This window comes from Trametes versicolor (assembly GCF_000271585.1).
Source record: "Trametes versicolor FP-101664 SS1 unplaced genomic scaffold TRAVEscaffold_2, whole genome shotgun sequence".
NCBI lineage: Eukaryota > Fungi > Basidiomycota > Agaricomycetes > Polyporales > Polyporaceae > Trametes > Trametes versicolor.
Window position 1 is genome coordinate 2,850,633 of NW_007360322.1, and position 14,643 is coordinate 2,865,275.

A 14,643-nucleotide genomic window follows, 5' to 3' on the forward strand; every position below is an offset into this window, starting at 1 on the left:
TAGTTGGGCGTGTTGGGTGTCTGTCGGGCTGTCGCGCGCGGGACCCCTGTTCCGATCCACCGTTCGATGCAGATTTCTGGTGGTGAACTAAAGTTATGGTTCGCGTCCTTCGCGTCCTTGGCTTCATGAGAAGACCGCTGCTGCGAACAAGATCGCAAATACCTGTGCGGCACTCGAGCACGACCAACGGAGTTTGGCGCGCGACAGGCGCGCGCGTACTCAGATCGCGTCTAGCGGGTGAGTCGACGCCGCTTATATGTTCCTAGTGCCAGTTTAGCGCCAGAAGACATTTGTACTATCACTGCATCACCACTCCCGGCGACCTTGTTGAATGTTTTCATCGAGTAGCGCGTCAGCAGCAGGAAAATTGTCGTTATTTACGAGCATGACATGCTAAATGGCGCTTGTAGTGAGTCGTCCACACCGTTCACCCTGCAGGAACGACGATTTGCTTAGCGGGACCGCAGCACTCCGCCGAGTGCGGATCTGCTCACATGCCAATGTTTTATTTATGACAAGCATATGAACAAATCTTCATAGCCTACAGGCTCCGAAGCCAAGACTTGAAGCTGAAGTCACCCCGAACGTGGTGCATGCAAGTCAGGGTAATTCTCTTCCATGACACGTCTACGTTCAGGCCTAAGGGCGACGTCAGCCAGCACACGCCATATGGTACTGAGAGACACAACAGGATCGACATACCGCCTTGTCAATGTCCAGCCATGACACGCTTCTTTCGCACATCATGCCACGGTGCGCAGCGCGATAACGATGCTCCTGGTCTTGCTTCTTGACATGGTGTTGCAGTTTGGCGCTGAGGGACAGCCCGTCGCGCGCAACGGAGATGAGACCTCAGGTATACAACATTGGGCGTTTCAGCTGGCGACAGATCTCCGCCGTATGTCAACTTCTTATCACTGGCCTGATGCGCAAAATTGGCTAAAACGAAGCAGTCAATGTGGTATGGCTTCCTGAGGAAACCGTCCGGTGTTTGGTCTGAAAGGACAATCTTCTCGTAGGCTTGGTAAGCTGTTCCTTGTACTTATTGCATGGCCGTATGTCATACTGACACGCGCGCCCTTCAGGACATCTATTAGTGTGCCGAACATAGATCAACGGCAAGCAAAGGAGTAAGCAGGTCGGACGTGTCGGCTTAATTCCTTCAGCTTACCAGTATACCAAGTCCGCTTTCAGGCTTGTATGTGCTGTCGTGGCATGTCATGGTCGCCCCTCCCGGCATTCTCTAACCGTTGCAGGGCTCCTCGCCTTAGGACATCGCTATCGGAAAACTTCATTCCACGGGCTCGAGCTTCCACTTATGGACCGGCGCAGGTTGCACGCGCTCAATAGCACAAGATCTTCCCTCTTCTTCCATTCGGTGCAGAGACGCTCAGGATGGATTTCCGGCGTTGACCGTCCTTGACCAGGTAAGCTCCGCCGTTCACGTTACATTCTTGACGCTTCATGGATAGCTTACAAACGAAGTCAATCAAGCTAGTAAGCAGACGCGGCTTCTTTGCCAGAGTGGAACCATTACGCAATCCGATCCCATTCAAGTTGCAAACTCTTACCAAACCTCCGCTCGATGATTCGCTACGTACGGAAGTCCAATCCACCATGGCCGGTGCGTTCCCCTCTGTACTACCAATCGAGACGAAGCGCACGAGCCATGAGCACACTGTTCGGTTCCCATAGCAAAATGGACGCTTGCTCGGGATAGCACGTATGGTGACTCAGGCTCGCTGTTGTCCCTGGTGCAGACCGCAGCGGACTCGCCGTCCCGAGACACATGCTATGTCCGCTTGGGACGTCAGTGCGGCACCGCGCGCGCACAGACATCGTGATATCTTTCTCCTCAGGCCTCGGGACCGTCCCCTACTCTGCGGACCCGCTACTGCGCACGCGCGCGATGGTCACCCCATCGTCCGGCCTCGCGCCGCCGTCTGTGCGCTACACAGCGCCGCCGCAGGCCTGCGTCACCCAATTGTGAAAGCGAAAGGGCCAGCTATGCCAGCGAGCACCGCCTGGAGCCTGCGGTGGGCTGCGGGGCTGCCCAGGATTACATCCTTGGGCTTCCCTGCAGCCCGCGGATAGATCAGCTGGGCACGTTCCGCCGAGGCGCACGATCGATGCTAGGTAGCTTACATACTCTGGGATCCAGGGGCAAGAGTTGCGGTGAACGGGTGAAGGGCTCGTAGCGGGAGCGCCGTGAGACTGAGTCACCCTGGGCCGGGAGGACCGCGTCATGCTGGCTGAGTACCGGGACAGCAGCAGAACAATTGCTTGGGCTTGGTACCGGGACAGCAGCAGAACAATTGCTTGGGCTTGGTACGACACTGCAGGAGCTTGTCGCCCAAGCCAGCCGGATTTGGTGTCCTTGAATAGCAGCTGCGTCGAAGTTTCCGATCACTGGATACACATATGCTACATGGCGGTGCCATGCGACTCGGGCTTGCCCACACCGCTCAATGTTTCGTTTTCATGTACTCCACGCGACCTCCCTAGCGACTTTGGCTTATCGGATCATGGTTGCACAGAGAGGCATCATGGATACGCCTCGCGCGAGTACGTCGACCTGGGACGCTGCGCAAGGGCAACGGTCGGGCTGACTGCTCGGCGTTCCGACGCTCGTCTTGTGCCCGGTCTCTGAGGTCGCAACTCTTCTGCGCGCCGTTCATTCTGTCTTGTTACCAAGAACATGGTTAACAGTTGCCACTCTAGCATTATATATCGTGCAAGTCCCAGTTTATGTTCAAATGTCGCGATTGAATGTTGATAATACTGCACAGGTATACCGCGTTACTGCCAGGATCCCTCGATTCGAGGCTCTTTATATACATCTCAGAAGGTCATTTGGCTATGCAGACGCTACTGCAGCCGTGTGTCCTGCCGTGCGGGGATCAAGCCGCACTTGCTCGGGTCTGGGTGAGTCGTCCTCCTGCGCGCTGACTGTCAGCGCGCAATATATGTACTGGTGTTATTCAAATCGACTGTTCCGTTGTGACCCAAGCTCTTCCAGTGTCGTACAAGCTACCACATGACAACGGTGATGCCGTGGAATGCAGAGCGCACACTTCGTTATAGAGGGATCTCGATGCGCGCCTGCCTTGGTTTACTCCAGTTGACCGAACAGTCCATGCCCCCTTTCATTCGAACGCCCGTCGTCTCGCCCATAGTCGCCAGGAGTATCATCCTGACATCATCTTAACCCCCAGGAAGCAAAACTATGGGGATCTGAGCACCCGTGAAACCCTGAATCTTCCCTAGGGGCGGGTGCTCTCCCTTCGGCCACTTGATGGCAACAGATACACATCGTACAAACTACGACTTGACAGACCTCAAGGAACACAGCCGCACGCGCAACCGCACCTCCATCAACGGCAGCACGTAAAAAGCATCCGGTCTCTCGCTGGACGTGTATGGCACGACCACAAATACCGACGCTGGCACGAGCGCATCACGACCGAGGCGCAGCGGGAGCCGCCGAGTGCTTGTCCGCAGCCGTCATCCCTTCGAAGAGTCCGACGCGACCACTCGGCCTGTGCGCCGTTGCGACCGACATTTGCGTATCCGCAGCGACGCAGTTACGCCGCAGATGTGGTTAGCGCTACGACCGTCGGGACGTCTATCGAGAAGGTCGTCCGCGCGCAGGTGGCATGCAGTGCCCTTGACTCCCACTAGGATGGCGGCAGGGGTAACTTCGCCCCTCGTCGCGCAGATGGTATTTTGGTCGGCGGTAAGTGCTGGGGACGGTGTCTCTGGCGCAACAACTTGTAGTGTTTACTTTGACATGCCAAATTGTCGTATGACCTGTTCTCAACTTGGCCGTGAAATGCAACATAAGGAGTGATGATCCCCGCTTGTTGGCGGTCATTCTTACGTCTTGCTGAGGGCCCTGATCCCGCCTGTTCTCATGCAGCCTAGCTGCTGGCTAGATCCACACTCGTAGGCCTCAAACTCTTCCACTCGCACTTCACAAGCTTCGCCATTTCCAGATGCAGACGTGCACGATCCTTTAGCGTCTCATCGCGCCCATCGGTATCTATGAAGCGCTGCCGGCATAGTTGTCTCTTCTGTGCAAGTGCCTGAGAAAAGGAAGGCTGTTGACGTCCCTCTTTGACTATTCGATGCTACATAGTCGCAACCCCAAACCTTCCGCGAGACGTTTCCTGAAGGCGTTGGCGTGTCCCTGTCAGCGGCCCGCGGATTTATTGCGCGTGGAGGTCGATATGCCTCAAGAGGGGCAAGTGCACCCTGCGTTCGTCCACCTTCCTGCACTTACGTGAAACTCTCATGAACAGACCGATCTCTTTCGCCCATGCCGTGTATATATTGTACGCTCACGGCATCCGTCCGTCTCGCCCTTCCCCGAGCACTCTCCGGAAGTCAATATACACGTGTGTGCGAAAACGTACCGACGGGGAGGCTCGCGTCGCATTGGGCTTCGCGCTGCCGTGAGCTGAAGGAGCGTTCCCAGGAAGGCTAGAAACCACACGTCAACGCCGTACGTAGCACGTCGCCGTTTTGGCAAGGCCGCTTATCGTCGCGGCCTCGACCGTTGCTCGCCGAGCACCTTCTTGGACGGTAGCTTCTGCCATGGGTGCTGATGCCCCGGGCACTATGCGGTCGCGGCGATCCCGATGAGTTTAATAGATGACGATCACGCACATAGGCCTGCCCAAACCGGGCGTGCTGGATCCCGCGACGCACTGGCACCAGACCCGCGAGCCAGCCCGTGCGAGGCCACCGTCCCCGTCGACACGCCCGCACTGCGTCGCGGCCGGCATGGCGTCACGGACGCCAAACTGTATAGTGTGCGCCCGGGGCGCGCTGTTATCACCTCTTCGTATAGACTCCGTGCGTCCGTGCCTGCCCTGGAACCGGGCGGTTCCCATCTTCGGACGCGGGGGCACAGGAGATCTGCCTTCTAGGTCAAGAGCCTCCCCCCGTCCCCTTGGTCATGGGACGCCGCCGGACATGTGGCAGCCGTCCTCGGGCTGCGCGCGCTGCGGGGCCTGAGGGGCTTATCCGGAATAGCCTTGCTCTTGCTCCATTTGCGCCTCCCAGCCCGCGCCCGAGCTGCGCCGCGCCAGCAGCGTCGCGCAGAGGCAACTCGGTGACCAAATGAGCGGCCTAACGGCGCGCTGCTAGCGCACCGTCCGCCACAGACCACCTTTACGACACAGCGGCCCCCTCTGAGTCGCGTCCGACTCGGCGGGGCCCGCGGTCCCAGAGTCGGACACCTTCGCGGAGCACCGGGTGCGCTGGGGCGCTGCCACACTCACGGCGGGCTGTCAGGCTCTCGACACGTCGGGCAGGCCTGTGTAAGAATCCGAAGCGTTTCAGAAGGACGGCCGCGCACCAGAACCCGGTCCTAAAGTTTACTGCAGCCTGATAGAAAACGATCAGAACCGGCGGGGAAAGGACACACCACCTCGAGAATGCGGCCCGGGCCTCTTCTGATACAGTGTCGCACTGTCCACCGAGGGCGCGCGGCCGAGTCAGACAGAGCTGCTGCTTGGCTGCTGCTGGTCCTTGCTCCGCCCCGGATTGGGAAGGAGTGCGAAGGGTCGCCGTGCAGTGGGAACACACGCCGAATCTGTCGTCGGAGAATCACAATCAAGAGCCTACTGCCCGTCCGCGCCCCGCGACCGTGACGGGCAGCGCCTAGCCTGCGCACTGGGTGGGGAGCACGGATATCGATGGGGCCGCGTCGGCGCGCGCTGCCTGCATACAATAGACTAGACGCTATTCCTGGGTGAGCACGCCCTGCGGTTCCTCGCGGAAGGACGCACCTCGCCGGAGCCACATGTTACGAGGCGTTCTGGGGGAAGGGGAACGAACGCACCAGGAATGTATGTTGTTACGTCCTGCGCCTGCGAGCGCGGGGCAGGCCCTGGGACGACGGCTCGGAGAAGATGGATATCCAATCTAGTACTAATCGTACAGCCAACGCCGCTACCGCGGCGCACTCTAACTTACACACGCCGCCGCCCGCAGCGTGCCATCGATCCAGGGCGAGGGAACAGACAGAACTGAGAACACAGAAGGAGAAAGAGGAAAGAAACTCTAGAGGATGAGAACATCCAGGTCGTTATCCCGCATCACCGCGCGCCAGTCCGCCCGGGGGTGGTTCGTGTCCAATCGCTGCCAGACCTGTAGGTTAGGATTAACGTCAGGAATACGTCAAACACTGAACGCTGTGGTGCGGCACGCGCGCGCAACGTGCCACGCGCAGCATGCACAGTGCGTACCTGCAGCACGATAGACTCGGACGTCTCGATCTCGTAGCAACCTAGAAAGCAGAGCGATTGATGAGCGTGCTTGAAGCATGAGTGACCTGGGGCGGGCGGCTGCCAGTGGGGTGGATCAGACGCTCACATTGTTTCCTGCATAATTGAATGGGTGGATCATCGGGCCGGGGGAGCGATGCCAGGAGAGGTCAGGCTCAGTTCAGCGACTTCGGCGGAATGATGACGAGGAGCGGGGAACCTGTTTCATACCTGAACAGCTCGAAGATTGACAGGACCCGTGGACGCTCCGCCCCGAAGAGCTGGGAGCCCGCTATTATGACGGGCCAAGTGAGACTGCGCGCCGCGTCGGTGAGCCAACGACGTTCCTGGGCGCACTGTAGCGAGAGAGATAGCGGGACACTCACTCGACGCCCATGCCCTTCTGGCCGCACTCGAGGCAGAGCGCGAGGATGGCGGCGGCGTGGTCCTGGACGAGCGCGTCCGCGGGCGGCACGTTCAGCACGTCCCGCAGGAGGATGATCTATGCGCCGACGGGACATCATTCACTCTAACCGCCCTCGACAAGAACCTCCGAACGAACGACTGACCTGCGCGGCGTGCTGATAGACGCAGTTCCCAATCTGCACGCGCTGGTGCAGCAGCCCTGCGGCGCTCCGCCAGCCTTCGAGGGCCCGGTACAGCTCCCGCGCCTCGCGCGCCTGCGCATCTGGGGCGGCGGCGGCCACCTTCCCGTCCTCCGATACCTCGGCGACAGAGGCAGTTGGGGGATTGAGCACCTGCGCAACGAGCGTCGCAACCTGGCGTGGGGCACGCATGATGCATGAGCAACCTACGTCCGCGCGACACGGAGAGTGGGGGCCTGAATGGACGAGGGGCAGGGGCTGACCTGGGCGAGCAGCAGCAGGAACTCCCTCGACATGCCGAACACCTTGTCGCTATACGACACGTTGTCCTCGGCGTTCGTCTTCGTCATCCTACAGGCGCCCTCTCGTCAGAAGATCTGCCGAAGCAACGGGGGGAAAACAGACGGACCACCAGCAGTCGATGTTCAGCAGGCTCGGCGCCTGCCCGCGCGCGAGGCACCCTGCGGAGAGGCGTTATTCAGAGCGCGGATGGGGCGGCGGGCACGGCGAGGAAGCGCGTACCGAAGAGCTCATACACGGCGACGATCTCCAGGAGCAGTCTCGCGCGACACACGCCGGTAACGGTGTTCGGCCGGTGCCCTTTGCTGCGCGCGAGCAGGAGCCCGGGCCCGCCGCGTGTCCGGACGAGGTTCTTCGCGAACCCCAGGCTCTTGGACCAGCGCCGTCCGCAGGTGAAGATCTGTGCCGAGACCCGTGCCCGCTGTCACCGACCGCACACGCATCAGGGGGAGCGAGGAAGGGCGCGACTCACGTCGATGAGGGCGATCGTGACCGCGGCGGCGAGCGCGGCGTCGTTGTGGCAGCCTTCGGACGTGCCGCACGCGGAGACGAGGAGGTGCTCCGACTTCGCGCGGAACGACTCGGCGACCCGGAGGGCCTCTTCCGCGGCCTGCTGGGACACACCGTTGCGCGAGAGCAGGAAGGACTGGTGCACGGCGGCGACGCCGAGCAGCGCGGAGCGCAGCGACTCGACCGCCGAGTCCGACCCGCGCACACCGTCGAACAGGAATTGGAAGTTAGCGGCCAGGACCGGGTTCTCAGACGGGTAGGCCATTATGATGCTCAGCGCATTGTCGCAGTAATGACGGATCTTGGGGGGCAAAACAAGACTCATTCATTGATATCTAAGGTGATGCGTAGTATGCGAAGAAGACCCCACCAGGTTTCTCTCCTGATGCGTCGGGAACTGCGGCGGCGACGGGGAGCGCTGTTTAGATGCGTGCCATGGTTCTGGCATGGGGACGGAACTCACGTAGGGCTCGATGGGGTCGACGGGCGTCAGGAGTTGCGGCGAAGACCACTGCGACTGGGGGGACGCGCTTTCCGTGCCGCCGCGGACCTGGGAGCCGTCTTGGTGGGCGATGATGCGAGGCAGAGGCGTAGACTGAGACTGGGAGTAGTGGTGGTGCTGGTGTTGGTGTTGGTGGTGGTGTGCAGCAGTGGAATAGCCGTGGACGTAGTGCGGTTGACTGGTATAAGATGAAGCAAGTTCAGGGATAGCAGGGAGAGCGTGGGTATTATTCGAATGCATAGGGTATCCATGAGAAGACGTTGAAATTGGAGACACGCTTGAACATATGAAAGTTAATATCGCGAGCGTCTGCCAGAGGCGTCAGAACAACATACCCTTGGCGGCGGCCATCATTCATGACGACGGGCATGTTGACGTTAGGATCACTGCTCGCGACGTAACATCAGCCCTGCCCCACACATTGCAAAACCGAGCGAGTAGTATGACGGACCTGTGGCGCCGAGAGACCATGGGCGGGATGCCCATCTCTAGGGGCTCTCGTTTCGGGGGGGAGGGGCCACGGGTTGGGGGAGTTGCTGCCTCGGACACACCGGATGACCCTGCCGTAGAAGGGCGCGTGTCCGAGCCGTCCATGGGGGACGGAGGCTCCCGCTTCGGCGTGGGCTTTTTGCGGGTAGGGACGCCTTCCGGCCACGTACACTGTGCGCGTTACGTCAGAGGGCATTCGCGGGGGAAGTAGCACACGGGGTGCACGTACCTCGCGCTGGCCGTGGCTGCAGCGCAGACAGGTGGGCTTCGTCTCGTCGCACTGGCGGGGGGAGTCAGCCCTGCACGGGCGGGCGCCTCTGAAACCGAACACACCTTGATCTTCTTGCCACGGCATGTAAGGCAGCCCGTCTTGCTGCGGGTGTACTTGGGCCGCTTGCGCTGGGCGGCGGTGTCTTGCTGCTGCTGTCGCATCGAGTTGGGGCCAGCAGCGACGACGTGCATGTGGGCGGTGCTGGTGTGCATGCCGGAGTTGTAGTACGCGTTCGGAACATAGTGATGGGTGGGGGTGGTACTGGTGCGCGTATGACGGTGAGACATGCCTGGCATGGCGCACGCCGGGGGCGGGGACTCACTAGTGCAGACTGTCGGCCATGACGGGGTATGGATGGGGAGGCGAGTCGAAATGACGAGGGTAGGGATGGGGAACGTCCATGGCTTAAAAACGAAATGGGTGCAAGTGGAGGAAAGTGTGTCAAGAAAAGGAGGTGTGCTGTTGATTGTTGTTGCGGATCACTTCATATCGGGCATCGAGCCCGATTCGAGATCTCGTTGTCGTTGCAGTCGCATGTCCCAACGCCGTCACGGAAGAATTCGGTCGGCTAAAGATTATATTCGCCTTTTTCCAGCGATTTCCCGCTTTCCCGCTTTCCGCCCTTGTTTGAAACGTGCCGGTTCTCCGGTCGCAACGGCTCCAACGCCCTCTGTGCTAGTCGTTGCGGCGGGCGCATCGATGTCCCTGCCGGTGTGCAGCACGCATTGTGGGCGGGCGTCCCGTCGAGCACGGCGGACGCGACGAACAATCAAGGCCGACGGGCCAAACGCGGGGCGCAATGGGGGTCGTGCGATGGGCTGATGAGCGATCTGCGTCTGCGTCTGGGGCGCGGAGGCCGGCCAAGCCCATGGACGAGCGGCGGATAATCCCTGTCCGCCGCCCAAGGCTGCTTGAAGCCTAATTTAGGGTTACACGCCTCTGATCGCACGGTGTCACTCTCATTCCCCACTGGCTGCTCATCGAGTGCGCTCCCCGTCCCCTGCACGCCTCGCCCCGGCCAGCCAGCAGCGTCGTCCAGCACCCTGCAATATCCCGCAGAATATTCGCGCACCCGCGAGCCTCCCTCCCTGCCCGGCGTTTGCGCCGTGCACCCTCCGGATCATCACACCTGTGCAGGGCAGAGATCCTAGCTCACTGGGATCCGTGGGCAATTCCCTTTGATAGCTAAATGCATAACGTACGCCAGAAGGGCCCACCGGGACATCCCAGAGAGCCCGCGCATGTGCCCCAGGAAAGACGATTATCTCCACCGTTCCCACGCAATCTCTCCTCCTCCCCATCATCCCTTTTCTTTAGCTCCTTCCACGCCCCAAGCTCCTGCCACATGTGTTGTGCTCACGTCTGATTTCATTATGTTGACATATCATATGAGGATGTAGGTCCATCCCTAGCGCCCCGCGCCCCGCGTGCCCTCCATTATCCTCAGCCAGCCCGCCCGCGCACCCTCCCAGTCAGCCCTCGCGAGTCCCCGCTCGAGCACGTCCGTCGTGCTTTGTGCCTTCGCGAGCCCTGCGCGAAGGGCGCGATTGCAATCTAAGGCCCTGTCCCTTGCGTCTCAATTGGCATTGTGCGAAAGTTTTCAGTCTCTTCTGATGACCCGGCCTGCTGGAGTCCAAATGACACCTTGCCAAAACCTCTCACCACCTTCTCGACCCAAGTACCTCATAGATGCAGGGTCATCAGCGTGCGGGCCCCCTGCGTGACAGACCCTGACTAATTATGGGTGCGATAACGCCCGCCCGTCTCGCGGCCGGCGAAATCCCTTTCCCGCCCTCCCGTCCGGAGAGCCCTCCCCCCACCCGGCCGGGCGGGCTGCTGCTGCTTCGTGGAAATAAACGCTGCGAGGGATCCATCACCGCGTGCCCGCCTTGCGCCACAAAGCTCTTCGATGCAGAATTGGGAGCCTCGTCGAAGCTGCGTCTTCGCGACGACCGTGCTCCAGCACGGCCCAGCGGTCATGCGGCGATACGTACAGCCAGCACTGGCAGCTGGGGCCCGCAGCAGAAGCAACACGCCCGCATTCGACGCTCCCCCCGCCGCCGCAAGACGTCAAAAGTGCCCGGTTCCACGCGAAGCGCGACTACGACCACTGCGGGTTACGACAGCACCGGGCACGCCCGCACCAGGTGGGCGATGTGGTACAACCACCGCCGCGGGCTGTCAGCCGGCCTACAGATAGCTCGACGCGTCACGTAAATCCCTGATTCCCAGCTGCTTCCCAGGGCCCCCACTGGCATCAGAACGCGGCGCGGTTTGCACGGCCGCTGAGTGGGCGAGTCGGGTACGGCGCGCCCGTCCTGGGACGCGCGAAGCCGCAGGAAGGGGCAGAAGGCCACACGCCCGCGGCCGGGCATGCGCGCACACAGCCGGCCCTCGTGGCGCGACGCTGTTGCTTCTTGCTTCGCGGGGCTTGCCGGGCGTGCATACGGCTCGAGGTGGACAAAAGCAGCGCGGGGACTCGCAGTGCGCGACATTACCATTCAATGCGCAGGATGATGCAGATGATGCAACAGCGTTCGGCGGACGTTTCTCGACGCCGTGGATATGTGGCCAGCTGACGGCGAGGAATGTGGAATGCAGATAGCAGCAGGTGCCCCCGCCGCTCCAGATAGGCTCTGGGTGGGGGGCCCCCGTTCTGTGCAGCCCGGGGGCCCGATTAGCTGTGTATGGCGAAAGGCCTGAAACGGTGATGGACGTTACCATCCCTCGCAGGCCTTCTGTGCGACATCCCGATCCCGGCGTCGGGCGCGTGGCCTCGCAGCACCGGACGCAGAGGATGGAAGACCGCCGGGGTTCGCGTTCGCACTGGGGGTGTTCGTCTCCGTGGCTCCTCCTCGCCCCCGCACAAGGGCTTCCCTGCTCCCGCGTCTGGCATCGCAAGGCACCGCTGGCGGCAGCCCGTGGGTACCCGCCAGTGGGGACGTGTGGAAGGGAAGCACCGCTGCTGCCTGAGCCTGCGCCTCTCTCGATGACATTAGCTAGCCGGTGTGTTGACGCGTGTCGGCAGTGGGCATCCTGTGGGACTCACTCGGCGCACACATCGCGCGACGGTGTGTGCACTTGTGCGCTCCGGCGGGTACCTTGCGCCAGCCCGGCGGACGCGAGCTCGAGCTCGGACGGAGAGCAATTCGGAGTGCCCTCTGCCAACTCCGACAAACCTGGGTCCGCCTCGCGCCATGTTCCCCGACGCACCTCGACGACCTCGCGGCTCGCGCTCCGAGGAGCTGCGGATCAGAGGGCGTCGGGCGTATGCGAGCGCTGCCCGCCACGGCGGGGTCGGGTATCAGCAGCAGGGATGGCGATGACGGGGGGACGCAAACGAGTCGGGCCCAAACGTTCGCGGGAGTAACGGCAAGCGAGCGGGATAGGCGGCGCAGTTTAGAGCCCGCGCAGAGGTTCGCTGACTGTGAAGAATCACCAACGCGCACTTCGGTCCGCGTCGATCCGGCTCGCAGCCGTCGCGTACGCTGTCAGCCCCGGCGATGCCCAGTCCCGCCGCGTCGGCGCACTCCTCCAGCACCGCGAGCAGCGAGCGCGAGTTGTAAGTACAATGTGCATGGAGGGCAGGTCGCCGTGTCCCCGACGGGCAGATGGGCGCTGATGCGCCCTCGAAACCCGCGGCCGGCATCCCACGACGCATCGGGCGGCGGGCAAAAGGCCGCTCCCGCATCACGTCCTCTAGAAGTCCCACGTCGAGACAACAACAGGTGCGCCGTCACTGGCTAGCGCTGTGCGCAATTTTTTAGGGACAGCAATGGGCATTGGGCAGGCCACGGTCGCTGCTGCGTCCCGCCACGGCGTCGCATCACTCCCTCTTACCGCCGAGTGTGCCGACGCCGTCGCTGCCAGTGCATCTTCTTCGCTTTTGTCGCTGTGGGAGCCGCCGCGCCGCTGGTGAAACGGCTCCCAGGGTGCTGTTTGTGGGCGCACGGAGCGGTGCGCGGCGAGCATGCATGCTCATGATGCTGGGCATGGCCCCCGTGCGACGCGCGCCGGGTGGTCGCGCGGTGACGACGAGTGGGTGGCAGATGGGCGCTGGTGTTAGTGGATCATCGGGCGTGGACGTGCATCTCGGGCCCTGTTCGCGGCACGGAATGAGTAACCTTCCGTGCTTGCTTGTGATGGGAGCATCGTATCAAAGTACAAAGTGCACAAGGGGGTGCCTATCATTGGCAAGACGGCCCAGGTCGTGCTGCGTCGCTAAGGCCTGGGGATCTGCACCTGGGAAGTGTTTATAACATGCTCGAGGACATTCACCGGCCTGCAGCGAGATACAATTGTATGTGCTGCAGGGGTTCGACACAGCGAGAATGTTCTCCTTGCTGCTGCATTATCGATCGTAACGTCTTCGGCGGTAATCCTTGCAGGGGAGGAACTAAGCAGCCGACGTGTCGCTGAAGGACGTAAGAGCACGTCTTCTGGGCCTCTCCTGCCAATGTCGGCCCACGTCAGACCTCTTCAAGTCCGCCTAGCACCCGGGCGCGACCTAAGATTACCTGGCCGACCGGGGGCGTCCTGCGAACACAGTGCGCCTTGTCCACGCACCCTGCCTTCGTTCTCGTAAACCAGGACACGCCGCTATGGCGCGACGTCAAGCTCGAGTCTAAGAATGAACTCTGCGCCAGGGTCGCGTCCGCCCGCTCTCCACCGGAATCCCGGCCGCCACGGCATCCACTGCGTTCTGCTCGGCCACCGAGCCAGCCCCATGCATCGACTGTATGGTACGCAGTAACCGCATGGGGCGTAGCTGCCGCTGAAATTGACAACGCCCGGGCATCAACTAGGCCTCTCGTACACACCGACGCGGCAAGCCCATGATGCTGTCAGAGTCTCCCTGGCTCTGCGCCAGAGCGCCCTCCGACGCGCCAGGTGATCATCTCAGCGAGCCTCGTTCCCCAACGCTTCACGGGCTGATGGCGCACAATAATACGACAGGGCCCGTCCAGCTGCCCGAGCGCGCACTAGCCGTGTCTCCCCGCAATTGAGCGTAACGAGATGCCGCATCTTGGGCGGTACGCCCGAATCTGCCTCCCGCGACGTGCGCTACCCCCTCGGGCAAACCCGCGCTGGGCGCTGGCCTCGCTGACCCCATCGCGGACTCGGAGGAAGATGGCAGTGACGCGACGCGCTATATCACCGTTGGACGTTCGCGCGCCGGACCGCTACGTTTAGAGCTGGCGCAGAGAGCAGCGGCGGCCTTCTAGGTCGCTGGGTCGAATGATCATCTTTGATCGCCCACGTCTGGTTGCGCGCCATGCCGCAGTTTAGAGTAAATGCGTCCCACGAGCAGGCGCCGTCGACGCGTTCTCCTGCGCGAGCGCAGATCGCTCGTCACCTCCATCGAGGTGGCCCGCACACCTGAGTTCTCGGGCGGTGCGGGCCAGTGCTCTGCAGGAAAATTTGGAAGGAGGAGCACGTCCGAGCCCGATACCGGCGGAGCACGTACCTCGATGCACCAGACGATGGTACCTCAGGGATGAGGTGGTCTGTGCTGATCCGAATACTGTCCGCGCGACGTGGTGTTGTGCGATCAGTACCTCGGAACGAGGCTGCAGCTGTACTGATCGGTCGCGGCCTGCTGGAACGTCGACATTGCAAGGGGTGGGCCGTTGTATTACCACTTGCTGACTCGCATGTACGCACGGAACCACGCCGGCTTTCATCTATTCTCCG

General features: G+C 61.6%; 1 protein-coding gene across 1 annotated transcript; it reads right to left on the minus strand.

The window, feature by feature from the left end:
- Positions 1–5,906: 5,906 nt before the first annotated feature.
- TRAVEDRAFT_161504 (uncharacterized protein) lies at positions 5,907–9,289 on the minus strand. Its single transcript, XM_008036326.1, has 17 exons — positions 9,272–9,289; positions 9,012–9,210; positions 8,908–8,958; positions 8,641–8,849; positions 8,525–8,575; positions 8,151–8,466; positions 8,058–8,084; positions 7,650–7,988; positions 7,400–7,577; positions 7,287–7,338; positions 7,141–7,228; positions 6,842–7,051; positions 6,659–6,774; positions 6,504–6,587; positions 6,382–6,389; positions 6,255–6,295; positions 5,907–6,156 (listed from the first exon to the last, which is right to left on the minus strand). The coding sequence occupies exons 2-17, from the start codon at positions 9,159–9,161 to the stop codon at positions 6,070–6,072; spliced, it is 2,007 nt and encodes a 668-aa protein (XP_008034517.1). The 5' UTR covers positions 9,162–9,210; positions 9,272–9,289; the 3' UTR covers positions 5,907–6,069.
- Between the last annotated feature and the right edge of the window lie 5,354 nt (positions 9,290–14,643).

Excerpts from the sequence above, each read along its gene's own strand:
- TRAVEDRAFT_161504 (XM_008036326.1), bottom strand. The coding sequence starts at position 9,161 with ATGCACACCAGCACCGCCCACATGCACGTCGTCGCTGCTGGCCCCAAC. Across the intron at positions 7,339-7,399 it reads CGCCGTGTATGAGCTCTTCG|GGTGCCTCGCGCGCGGGCAG; the intron begins GTACGCGCTTCC and ends GCCTCTCCGCAG. Across the intron at positions 6,157-6,254 it reads CCGAGTCTATCGTGCTGCAG|GTCTGGCAGCGATTGGACAC; the intron begins GTACGCACTGTG and ends CCTAACCTACAG.